The 13,351-nt window shown below is 43.2% G+C and overlaps 1 protein-coding gene across 2 annotated transcripts in view; it reads left to right on the plus strand.

Moving 5' to 3' along the window:
• Positions 1-1,805, plus strand: part of epsti1 (epithelial stromal interaction 1) — a 37,587-nt gene extending 35,782 nt beyond the window's left edge. The window contains exon 11 of one of the 2 annotated variants that reach the window (XM_083642476.1): positions 1,422-1,805. In XM_083642476.1, coding sequence (XP_083498602.1) covers positions 1,422-1,561 — 140 coding nt within the window. In that variant the 3' untranslated portion in view covers positions 1,562-1,805. The remainder of the gene's footprint in view (positions 1-1,421) is intronic. The other variant, XM_083642477.1, reaches the window with a different exon arrangement.
• The last annotated feature ends 11,546 nt before the right edge of the window (positions 1,806-13,351 follow it).

Below are 13,351 nucleotides of genomic sequence, written 5' to 3' on the forward strand. Positions count from 1 at the left end.
TTACTACGAAATCTGACATTTCCTTGTTAGAGATTTGTAGACTGACAGGCTAACAGTGGGCGGAGTCAGCACAGGTGTTCTTCATTCATCAGGGAGCGGAGTGATACTGCGGTTGGAGCCGAACTGTAGATTGTTGGCCTATTTACCACTGTTGCTAGCCAATCAGAATCCAGTATTCACTCATGCTGTTGTAGAAATCCAGATTGAGAGGACACATTGCATTTACACTTGTGTTCAATGTGTACACAATGCATCTCTGACCATGGTTTGGCCGATGAGATTGCAATCCTTCTTCAATGTGTCTTGGGGGCGTTTACACCTGGCATTTCAAGTGGTCAAGCACAATCTGATTGCAATCCAAGTGTGTATGAGAGGAACTGTATGGCACAAGTTACTCCAAATCTGCACTGTAACTTTACTAGATGATGGAAAATGTGCTGAAAGTGGATTAGCTGTACATGTTGTTTTGTTTTCTTATACCCGGTACAATCTCCCCTAGTCCCTGTTTAGCCCCCATCCTAATCCTAAATGGTTTCTCCAAAGCAGTCCCATCCTCTCTCTGTCAGTATGACCCTGTTCTACCTCCGTGTAGCCCTTCATCTGTGGCTAACTGTCCATCACAACAGCAGCCACCGCACGGCGACTCCACCCATCTGAGGGTGAGGCCAAAATTCCCTGCGTTCGTTTCAACTCCTGAGCCCTGGCACCGCTGAGTTTGTGGGCGCCGGTTCTGCATGTCGGAATCCCACAGCATCCTCGATCCGTCTGTCAGGCAGCGTCCGCTAGCCGCCGGCCGAGACTTTCCCAGTGCGCTGATCAGGTCTTTCCGTTCTGTCATTACCTGACCGGCCCAATCTCCTGCCTGGCTGGGTGATGGCCTCTCCCGTCTGACTCCCTCCGACACGGAGCCTTCCCCAGATCCCCGGAGCTGGGCCGGGCTGCGCCAGGGGAGAACCGCCGGGCATCCGATCCCGGACGGCGTGGGTAGTTGGAGGAGGGAAGCAGGATGGCACAGATGGCAGAACGGTCTGACAGGAGAGCCTCCAGGGCTGGCTGGCTGGCTGGCTGGCTGGCGGAGCGACTAGCAGAGGAAGAGCGCTGTTTCCTAACTTCCTCTCAGACGTTGGATCCCCGTGTTCTGTTCCTCCTCTGTACAGCACATCTGTCTGAACTAAATGACCCAGTGTGCCGCTTCTCTGACTTGGGGTGGATAATGTGTGCGTGTGCAATTGTCTGACAAGACAGCTTGTAGCCTAACAGTTCTCTCAGTTATGGCTGATTCATAAAAAGGGGAATTCCCGGGGAAAGACACGTTTGCCTCGAGACAATCACAGAACCGTCTTTCGACAGGAGTCTCAGGGGGACAATAACAAAACTAATGGGGTTCTATGAAGATGAATTCTTTCCTGTGTGTTTTCCAGACCCAGACAACGAGTGGGCCGTGATGAAGCTGGAGAACAGATTCCCGTACTGCAGCAGAGCCTTCCTACAGGACATCCTCACCCAGTGCAGCGGTGATTACCAGCAGGCCTACACACTACTCAGCGATACGCTCAGTTGAATTTGGTGTATCTTTTAATGGCTCTTATTATGTTGGACACTGTGTTTGGTTGGATGAAACAGCATAGTCAACACTTAGATGGTAAAAGAGTTTCCTGGAAGTAAGCTACACTCATTCTTACAGTAGACTAGAGGAATGTACTGTAACGCTGACTGTACTGGTGCTACTCAATACATCTGCATTAATGTGCTGCTCTTATTTTGACATTCATATGTGCAATAACTATGTTGAATTAAAAAATACAATGCTGTTGGTACCCGACTTTTTTTTCCCCCCCAATATTTTATTTTCAAGTTTTCCTAAAACAGAACAAGACAAACAAACTCAGATACAGGGAGAAAACAAAACAAACAAAAAAAACATGCCGCAACGACACTCAATATTACAGTTTTGTAATATAATACCGTGCTACCAGCTGGATAGGATGCTTACTGTATGTGCTTCTAGGAAATGTTGTGTATGAGGAACTAGCCGGGCAAGTCACCTGCTGCCCCTAACCTCATCGAGGTAGGCTAGAAAATAATTAGAAATGTTTTAATTGAATTGGTCCTTAGGGACCTGAGTCTCTCCATCCTTATAACAGAGATCATGTCCGTCAACCACAATTGGAAAGAGGGTGAAGAGGGGGACTTCCATTCCATCAAAATGTTTTTTGGCAACAGTTGTCCCCAGTGTCAGAGACTGTAGAGTCTATAGAGTACAATAAATACATGAATCTCTCAATTGTGTATTTATCATGAGAGATTATAGAGTTTAGAATCTAGCGGTCAAAATGACTGCTTACGGCCTCACCTGGTCGGTCGGGGCGCCTGTTCGGGGCAGAAGGGAACTGGTAGGAATGACGTGATCCTCCCACGTGCTACGTCCTGCCGGTGAAGCTCCCCGCTGTCAGGTGAAAAGAAGGCGCTTGCGACTGCAGATGTATCGAAGGAGGCATGTGTGTGTCTGTCTACGGCTCTCCCCAGATCGGCAGAGGGGGTGGGGGAGCGACCGGGGCAGCAGGGGGAATTGGGCAAGTACAATTGGGGAGAAAAATGGGGTAAATCAGAAACAAAAAAAAGACTGCTTACAGCCGTTCTACGAGTTATGGAATTCTGGCACTTCTTTGAACTTGTTAAAATGCACATTTTGGTGTTAATTTGTTTGTTTGTTTGTTTTTAAGATATCCCAACACAATAAATGCATGAATCTCTCAATTGGGTATTTATCATGAGACATTATAGAGTTTGGAATCTAGCGGTCAAAATGGCCGCTTACGGCCATAGTAGTCATGGAATTCTGGCCCTTAATGTTAATCTGTTTTGAATTATGCCATTAATCATGATAGTAAACTGCTTGGTGCCCTGTATCTGTCTGCGTGCACACATGAGTCATGTCGGGTTTTTGCCCCGACATCGGCTTGAATTGATGTTCGTCTTCACCAAATTAGCTGAAGGTCATCGCCGTGACTCATCATCTTTAGATCATTTTTGGGGCTCTTAATTAGATCAATGTGTGCAGATGGAAAAAGGCTCTGCCCAAATACATGATGCTTTTTGTTTGTGTTTTTTAGAGAAGCATAATCAAAGTCGCATGAAAAGTATCTGCTGCGGGCTTCTCCAGCGAAAGAAGTGGACAACAAAAGATGCAAATTCGGTGATGTCACTTGCCACCCAGGAATGCGGAACCCCGTGGCAGTTAATAGTATGAGTTGTGCCAAACAAACGTTAATATCTCAAAAACTATACATCACATCGCTTATATTTTTGACATTCTGAGTGAGAGCAGAAGTAGCTCAAGAGTTTGAGGTATAATATATGCATGTCGTGGTAAAGTTGTGTGAACTGTCGCAGTTTTTAAAATGTAAACAGCGTTAACTGGCTAGAGTCAGACACTCAAGCCTCGCGCCACTTGGGCTCCATAGGGTTCCATTGCCATTGCCACCCAGTGACGCAGTTTGTTTACCAAAATGCTGCTCGGCTGATCCCTCGTATATGGACGTCATATATACATATATATATATATGTGTATATATACAGTGTATATATATATACACTGTATATACACACACACACACACACACACACACATATATACATATATGTGTCCTTGCCTTGAGGACATGAATAAAAATTGGCTAATCTTACACCACTCTCCCATCTGGGTACCTTTGTGTCTTCGCCAGATCAAAGGTCTCATAGGTCACTTCAGAGTCTGACCCGTGAGCCGGTCAGAAATAGAACCGAGTTGTTCTGTGAAGTTGGGTGGAGTTTCCAGGTGGTGTGAAGTTGGGTGGAGTTTCCAGGTGGGCACAGAGCCGGACTGTAACACAGATGGTTATCACCTGGCCCAGGCAACAAAGAACAAAGGGCGGTGCTCTGAACACAGGGGACTGAAAATCCCCTTCCACTCGAGCATGAAGTCATACTGTTACTGTCATACCACAAATCAGAGACGCACAAGACATGGACAATTTTATATCAGTGTGTGGGTGTGTGTTCTTGTATTTCTATATTTATGAGGACCAAATGTCCTCACACTAGAAAGATAAGGAAAAGCCTCCTCTTCTCCAAGGGGCTATAGCAAACAATGCCTACTGTAACTGGTTGATGTAATAAATTGCGAAAATGCAATACTGTAACATGGGTTGCAAGTGTAATAAAACATGTTTATGTAGGCTACTAATTCCCTGTGTAATGTAATAATATCACATAACATTAGCCATTATTATGTCATAAGTAAGGTTGTCAAATGCATTGATACTAACAATTTGAAACGGATACAATACTCATTTAAAACAGATATTGATACCAGCAGTGCTTTCTCTTAATGAACAAGCGCGAATTTGCAATAGCTGCGACCAGATATGCGATGTCAGTCAGAGTGTGATGTCATCCATTGCATTGTGATGTCATTGTGAAATTTCACATTGATTTGTGGACCAGCACTCTTTGGTGGACCAACCAACCAACAGAGTGAGTGACTTATAGAGCTGGACCATGACTGGTAAAAATTAAACATACTTCTGATTTTTCTCTCCCTGTCATTGGTTGGTATTTGGTGCTTCTGTGATAGATGGAATTCGGGTATAGCAGAATAAATGCATGGTCTGTGCTAAGATTAAAAAGATCATACAGTCATGGGAACAATTGATAAATGTTTAGAATAGTTAAAAGCAGTAAAAACTCATATTTTTTGGATATAGCAGAATAACACAAAACATTTGTTTTATATTGATTTCAGTTATGTTGTGGGCATTTTCATGTTGTGGTGTTTCATGGTTGTCTTTGTAGTTATGTTTAGTCATTTGAGAACAGCATACATTTTCTGTTCTATTATGCTCAGGTTTCGTAAGTTTCACAAACAGTAGTAATTACTGGAGGGTACCAGCAGGCGGCGCCTAGGCGCTTGGAGGGATATTGTGGGACTCACTGCTTCTGCCCTTCAGACAAAAATACACTTTGATCTGAGAAAGCAGCACACCATATCCCCCTTTTACAGGTATTTATCCCTCATGGTAACGTTTGATATTGTGTAGTATGTTGTGTGAATGTATGTATGCCCTCGGGAAACTGTTTGTAGTGTGAAGCTAATGTCGCTAAGCTAACGTTAGCCACCGGCAGCCGTCGCGTGATTTCTAACCCCACATAGGATAAGCAATAACCACGCCCTGTGGCGCTGGGATTGGCCAGGAGCATTGAAGCTTGGAACTAAAGCACCTGGGGTTTTTCATCTTTTAAAATAAAGATGTTTAAAAAACTATTGCTTGTTACATTTTCAGTGCTGTACCTTTTCTCTGGGTAAGATTTGAGCTTGAAATTAACGATATCCCAGCGAGCCCAAAACGTTTTTTCAACTTTGATTTTTAGTTTAAATCTGGGTGATATTGGGTTTAAACGTCTAAGACCTAATTTCACCCTCTTTTCAACCAGCTAAAATGCGGTTACAACGTCAACGTGTCAAAAAACACAATTTGGTTAATCATAAACTTAAAACATTATTGTAGCTTGATATAGAGGCAATATTGATAGTGTGTGATTTGGCATTTGTCCAATTTATTGTGTAACTGAGAGTTGAAATCTGGTCTACACGAAAACTACATTTCAACGCATTTTATGTCACATGAAATATCATAAATATGGGACTATATAGGCTATGTGGTGCCAGCAAAAAGCTTCCAGGACACAACTATGGTTAATAGTTTAGCGCAATACTATAAAATAATGAATTGAGTTCCTGCAGCAATGTGCATGCGCAAGTAGGCTACTTAGTCGCTATAGCTCAGGGGTGGGCAACTATTTTTCATGGGGGGCCACATGAGAAATCCAGATTGTTGCCGGGGGCCGAACAAATATTGTCATGCCGTAATGGATGGGCAACTTTGATGATAGAGAGGGCCACAAAAAAAGTCCTCGCTACCAGATTTTGCTGAGGGCTGAACGGCGCCAGCGCGGGCATTTGAAGCCAGGTTTAGAGGAATAACTAATTTTAAATTAACAGTTGTGATGTCATTATTCAGTCTTAACCACCAATATTTGATCCTTTTCTCACTCACTCCTATGTCACCACACTCTCCCTGCAGGGCTTGAAATTAACTTTTTTCACCACCTGCCAATATGGCTGCTAGATTTTAAAGTTACCAGCCAATTAGAATTTCCACTATCCGAAATGTTTTTCTTGAAATAAACCAGAATATGAGTGTGTTAATTTAAGCATAAGTATCAGTAAGTGGCCGGGATTCTCAAAGCCTGTGTTGAGGGTCACACGAACATGCACTCTTGAAGCTAAATAAATCCAAAACCAACAAGTTAATTATTTAAATTTCTACCTCAACAGCCATTTCTTACACATGAGATTACTTTTGGCCTTTTAGTCATAAAGATTATTGAAAGATATTCCATATTCCAGACTGAAATGCTATAACAGAAGAATATTGGACAGAATGACATGAACATTTGGACACTTATTCAGCGGGTATCTTGCATGTTGCGTTCAGGTGCACTGTAAAAAAAAAAAAAAAAAAAATTGCAATTCCATCGCGGGCCACACAGTGGGCCGTATGTTGCCCATGTGTGCTTTATAGTAACGTTCATTGAGTCATAACTCATTTATAATTAAGCCCATAGTTAATGAACTAATCATGTACAAAACACACACACAGTCACATATTTTATATACTGTATATGTTGTAAGCCTAATTTTTGCCATCACAGCTGCTTTTTACATGTATGGGATAATACAGGCTAATATACAAGGTGTCCCAAGCTCTGAGTCATTATAAACTCAATTAGCTACAGAAGCTAATGTTCACATTCAGTCCTTGTATATTTCTCTCATGTGTTCATCATTCCTTTCCTCCTCTGTGTGTGTGTGATTGAGAAATGAGATGCAGGTGGTGTTCATCCTAATTGGCCTGGTCAGGTGTCAGATTGCTGCTGGCTGATTGGCTGGTGGGGAGCATTTAAGCCAGCTGATGCCATCCTGTCGCCCCTTGCTCTCCTCATTCCCAACGATGATGGCTGCTGTGCTGACTGCTGTGTTCTGTCAGGTAGGAACTGTGTGTAGACCTACTTTAGTAGTTCTGCAGAACTTTATTAAGATGTGTCTTTATCTTGGTAGACCTGTGCAGTCTAAACTGTAAATAGTTACCTTCCAGATCTACACTTTTGTACACTGTAAATAACACTTACCCAAGTAGCAGAAAGTAGGGGGAGAAGCCCTTTAGTTTTTTAACATTTTCTGATGTTTATTTTGTAGGAGCTTATAGGTAAGAGCTGTGTCTCTTATTTAATCCATCATTTTCTTTTCTTAGGTAAATTTAAGGTTGGGGATTAGTTTGATTGGTTAGTTGTGTTGGGGCCATGCTGTGCTCTGAAACTAAACCTGCTACTTGTGAACTTGTGATGGTGGTTTGGCTGATCATCCTTGGGAGTGGGAAGAGTGGGGGCACTTTTGTGTTGCGGTCCGGTTCCCCGAGGCCGGTTCCTAACATAATTGGGTGCTCGTCTGCTTTTCTCATTCGTCAGCACGTCGTCTGTGAGTGTGTGTGTATATATATATTTTATGTTTGTCTGTTGGGCAGTCTTTGTGCAGGTGGTAAATGGTGTTAGTCAAGGTGGCTTTGCATGGAGCTGAGGAAGCTCATGGTGGTAAAGCTGGTGGAGATGTTTGTTGGAGGAGCCGGTCAGAGGGGACCAGTAAGACTGAGGAGGGGCGTGACAAGGCAGGGCCGTCAGTAGCACCGTTTCTCCTCTTTCTGTGTAGACTGCTACCCTACAAGAGTCTCCGTACATAGACTTGCCTGTCACTCTGACTCCCAAGCCGTCTAAATCAGCGATACAGACGTATTTACAAGTGTCACAGAAACATTTCAAAGCCACATATTGAGAAGAAGAGTTCATAGCTTCTCGACATCGGGGTTAGAAAGCTCGTCGCTGCTCATAAATGCCTCTTTTCATCTTAAGTCTGTGCTGGTGATATTTTTTACCGAGCTTTCGGCCAGAGTGGCGCTGTTGAGCGCTCTGACGGCTGGGAGCTCTAACCTGGAAAAAATATCACCAGCACAGACTTAAGATGAAAAGAGGCATTTATGAGCAGCGTCGAGCTTTCTAACCCCGACGTCGAGAAGCGATGAACCCTTCTTCTCAATATGTGGCTTTGAAATGTTTCTGACACTTGTAAATACATCTGTATCACTGATTTAGACGGCTTGGGAGTCAGAGTCACAGGCAAGTCTATGTACGGAGACGGGACTCTTGTAGGGTAGCATAGTCTACACAGAAAGAGGAGAAACGGTGCTACTGACGGCCCTGCCTTGTCACGCCCCTCCTCAGTCTTACTGGTCCCCTCTGACCGGCTCCACCTCCAACAAACATCTGCACCAGCTTTACCACCATGAGCTTCCTCAGCTCCATGCACACCATTTACCACCTGCACAAAGACTGCCCACCAGACAAACATATAATATATATATATATATATATATATATATATATACTCCGACGACGTGCTGACGAACGAGAAAAGCGGACGAGCCCCCAATTATGTTAGGAACCGGCCTCGGAACGGGACCGCAACACAAAAGTGCCCCCACTCTTCCCACTCCCAAGGATGATCAGCCAAACCACGTTCACAAGTCGCAGGTTTAGTTTCAGAGCACAGCATGGCCCCAACAACAAACTAATCCCCAACCTTAAACTTACCTAAGAAAAGGATGGATTAAATAAAAGACAGCTCTCACCTATAAGCTCCTACCAAATAAACATGAGAAAATGTTACAAAAAACTAAAGGGCTTCTCCCTCCTACTTTACTTGGGTAAGATGTTAGTGTACAGAAGTGTAGAGCTGGAAGTAGCTATTTACAGTATAGATGCACAGGTCCACCAAGATAACACATCTTATAGTTCTGAAGAACCAAGTAGGCCAACACAGTTCCTACCTGACAGAACACAGCAAAGAGTCAACAGAGAGCCATCATAGTTGGGAGTACAATGAGTGGACTCATAGTTAAATTACACACTGAGGAAAGGAATGATGTGAAAACATGACACTTAAATGCTATAGCATAAAGAGTTTTGAATGATAGCCCCAAACTTTTATTTCACCAACTTCCTGTGTCTGCACTGTTAATGGGGATGCCATCCCTTGCAGTCATTGCCACCGATGATGGCTGTTCTGCTGACTCTTTGTTCTGTCAGGTAGGCACTGTGTGTAGGCCTACTTTGGTAGTCCTTTAGAACTTGAAGAGCTGTCCTTGTCTAGGTAGACTTGTGCAGTCCAAACTGTAAATGTAAATAGCTACCTTCCAAATCTATACTATTTTACACTAAATAACTCTTACCCAAGTAGTAGGAGGGAGAAGCCCTTTAGTTTTGTAACATGCTCATGTTTATTTTGTAGGAGCTTATAGGTGAGAGCTGTGTATTCTTTTTTTAATCCATCCTTTTCTTAGGTAAGTTTAAGGTTGGCGATTAGTTTGATTTGTTGATGTTGGGGCCATGCTGTGCTCTGAAACTAAACCTGCTACTTGTGAACTTGTGATGGTGGTTTGGCTGATCATCTTTGGGAGTGGGAAGAGTGGGGGCACTTTTGTGTTGCCGTCCCCTTCCCCGAGGCTGGTTCCTAACATAATTAGGGGGTCGCCCGCTTTTCTCGTTCGTCAGCACGTCGTCTGAGTATATATATATTTTATATGTTTGTCTGGTGGGCAGTCTTTGTGCAGGTGGTAAATGGTGTGCATGGAGCTGAGGAAGCTCATGGTGGTAAAGCTGGTGGAGAGAGAGGTTTGTTGGAGGAGGAGCCGGTCAGAGGGGACCAGTAAGACTGAGGAGGGGCGTGACAAGGCAGGGCCGTCAGTAGCACCGTTTATCCTCTTTCTGTGTAGACTGCTACCCTACAAGAGTCCCGTCTCCGTACATAGACTTGCCTGTGACTCTGACTCCCAAGCCGTCTAAATCAGTGATACAGACGTATTTACAAGTGTCACAGAAACATTTCAAAGCCACATATTGAGAAGAAGGGTTCATCGCTTCTCGACGTCGGAGTTAGAAAGCTCGACGCTGCTCATAAATGCCTCTTTTCATCTCTGAAGTCTGTGCTGGTGATATTTTTTCCAGGTTAGAGCTCTCAGCCGTCAGAGCGCTCAACAGCGCCACTCTGGCCAAAGGCTCGGTAAAAAATATCACCAGCACAGACTTCAGATGAAGAGACATTTATGAGCAGCGTCGAGCTTTCTAACCCCGATGTCGAGAAACTATGAACTCTTCTTCTCAATATGTGGCTTTGAAATGTTTCTGTGACACTTGTAAATACGTCTGTATCGCTGATTTAGACGGCTTGGGAGTCAGAGTGACAGGCAAGTCTATGTACGGAGACTCTTGTAGGGTAGCATAGTCTACACAGAAAGGAGAAACGGTGCTACTGACGGCCCTGCCTTGTCACGCCCCTCCTCAGTCTTACTGGTCCCCTCTGACCGGCTCCTCCTCCAACAAACATCTCCACCAGCTTTACCACCATGAGCTTCCTCAGCTCCATGCAAAGCCACCTTGACTAACACCATTTACCACCTGCACAAAGACTGCCCACCAGACAAACATAAAATATATATATACACACACACACTCACAGACGACGTGCTGACGAATGAGAAAAGCAGACGAGCACCCAATTATGTTAGGAACCGGCCTCGGGGAACGGGACCGCAACACAAAAGTGCCCCCACTCTTCCCACTCCCAAGGATGATCAGCCAAACCACCATCACAAGTTCACAAGTAGCAGGTTTAGTTTCAGAGCACAGCATGGCCCCAACACAACTAACCAATCAAACTAATCCCCAGCCTTAAATTTACCTAAGAAAAGAAAATGATGGATTAAATAAGAGACACAGCTCTTACCTATAAGCTCCTACAAAATAAACATGAGAAAATGTTACAAAAAACTAAAGGGCTTCTCCCCCTACTTTCTGCTACTTGGGTAAGTGTTATTTACAGTGTACAAAAGTGTAGATCTGGAAGGTAACTATTTACAGTTTAGACTGCACAGGTCTACCAAGATAAAGACACATCTTAATAAAGTTCTGCAGAACTACTAAAGTAGGTCTACACACAGTTCCTACCTGACAGAACACAGCAGTCAGCACAGCAGCCATCATCGTTGGGAATGAGGAGAGCAAGGGGCGACAGGATGGCATCAGCTGGCTTAAATGCTCTCCACCAGCCAATCAGCCAGCAGCAATCTGACACCTGACCAGGCCAATTAGGATGAACACCACCTGCATCTCATTTCTCAATCACACACACAGAGGAGGAAAGGAATGATGAACACATGAGAGAAATATACAAGGACTGAATGTGAACATTAGCTTCTGTAGCTAATTGAGTTTATAATGACTCAGAGCTTGGGACACCTTGTATATTAGCCTGTATTATCCCATACATGTAAAAAGCAGCTGTGATGGCAAAAAGTAGGCTTACAACATATACAGTATATAAAATATGTGACTGTGTGTGTGTTTTGTACATGATTAGTTCATTAACTATGGGCTTAATTATAAATGAGTTCTGACTGAACGTTACTATAAAGCACACATGGGCAACATACGGCCCCCCTGTGTGGCGGGTATGTGTTAGAGGGTACACACAGGAAAATACTGTCACAGAGGACTAAGAGATGATTTACCATCTAGCTACTGACTGACTTGCTGGTGTTAAATGAAGTTAACCTCTGAAGCCATACAGCCTAGAGACTAGATGCACACAAGCAACATAATTTTAGTCTGTTACATAATATAATAGTCTGTACACATCACATAAAATAACCTGTCCTCCCGATCGTTGAGTCTGTGGTATATTGCACAATCGTGTAGTCTACAAGTTGTGTGCGAGATAGAGTACCGGTATATATGTGCCCAGCTCGCTACACATAAATGTATAGCTCACTCGGTAGAGCGCAGAGGCTTGAACGTGGTTCGAATCCCGTGTGCGGTGCTGCATTTTTAATTTAAGATCATGGTGAAATATGGTCTAAATGTGAACGTCAACGTCTGCAAATAGTCGGTGAAAAAACTTTCTCTTGAACCTTTCTTGCACGTTTTTTCAACGTTGAACCTAAACGTTTTTTAAACGTCTTTTCAACCTAAAAATGCTCGCTGGGATGATACATTATATTATATGAGCTATGAACGTGAACACAACACTGTTTATATTATTGCATGTTTTTGTAGATTGTGTAGATTACAATTATTATAGTTATTATTATTATTATTACTATGCTAAGGAAGGTAGGTGACCATAATTAATTTCAATGTCCGCTCTCAGTGTTGCTCCTGGCCAATCCCGGCGCCACAGGGCGTGGTTATTGCTTATCCTATGTGGGGTTAGAAATCACGCGCAGCTGTCTGGTGCAGTGTTAGAACCGTGTGCAAAGCTAACTTTAGCAGCTCATGTGGTCTGGAGCAGTAGTGCCTTGTGGCCATGTACACATGTTTAGTTACTGGTGTTTTATTGTATGAGTCAGTGAGTTTATATTCATAAGTTACTGGTTTACCTGTACAATAGTAATATTTTAGTATGGTCTATTGATGTAGCTACAGTGTATTATTTTTTGTTATATTGTTTTCAGTAACTTAGTAATAATATCCACTGTGACATCTGTATGTGCAGTACATGGTTTGTTTCTGTGACAAAAATATACTTTGATTTGGGAAAGCAGCGTCATCTATTCTTTCCACACCATTACAGGGCTTTACACTTCAACAAGCTAAACGTGTTCTGATAGGCTGATGACTAGAACACAGGTCATCTGTGCAAAGATGTGCCTCTCTCCATCCATTTGTTTATTTGTATGTGTTGTAATCACCCCCCCCCCCCCCCCCCCCATCCCCGCGTGCTATTGAAAACGGTATCGATTATCAATATTTTCATGCAGGTTATCGGTATCGAAGTTAGAAATTCTAGTATCGTGACAACACTCATCATAAATGGTTTAAAATTTGTAAAACTGATGATGTAATAATAAGATTATTGACTAATATAATGTAATAAATCAATTTGCATTATTAGTCACTATTATTTTTACATCACAAACTAATATCTAACGCCCCTTATGAAGTCATCAGCTAATGTAATAATGTAGCAGGCTACAGTATCAGCCAGCCACCTGGCTACAGTGAAGATCTCAGCTAAAAAATGAATGAGGACAAAAGGACGTCTGGTTTGTGGAGACTTGGATTTCACCAGCTGAGCAGTATGGAAGATGTTTTTGCTTGTGACCCTGTTGGCAGCGGCAGAGAGCCCTACTTCCTTGATGTGGCC

The sequence above is a fragment of the Poromitra crassiceps genome (genome assembly GCF_964638095.1).
Source record: "Poromitra crassiceps genome assembly, chromosome: 8".
NCBI classification, from domain to species: domain Eukaryota; kingdom Metazoa; phylum Chordata; class Actinopteri; order Beryciformes; family Melamphaidae; genus Poromitra; species Poromitra crassiceps.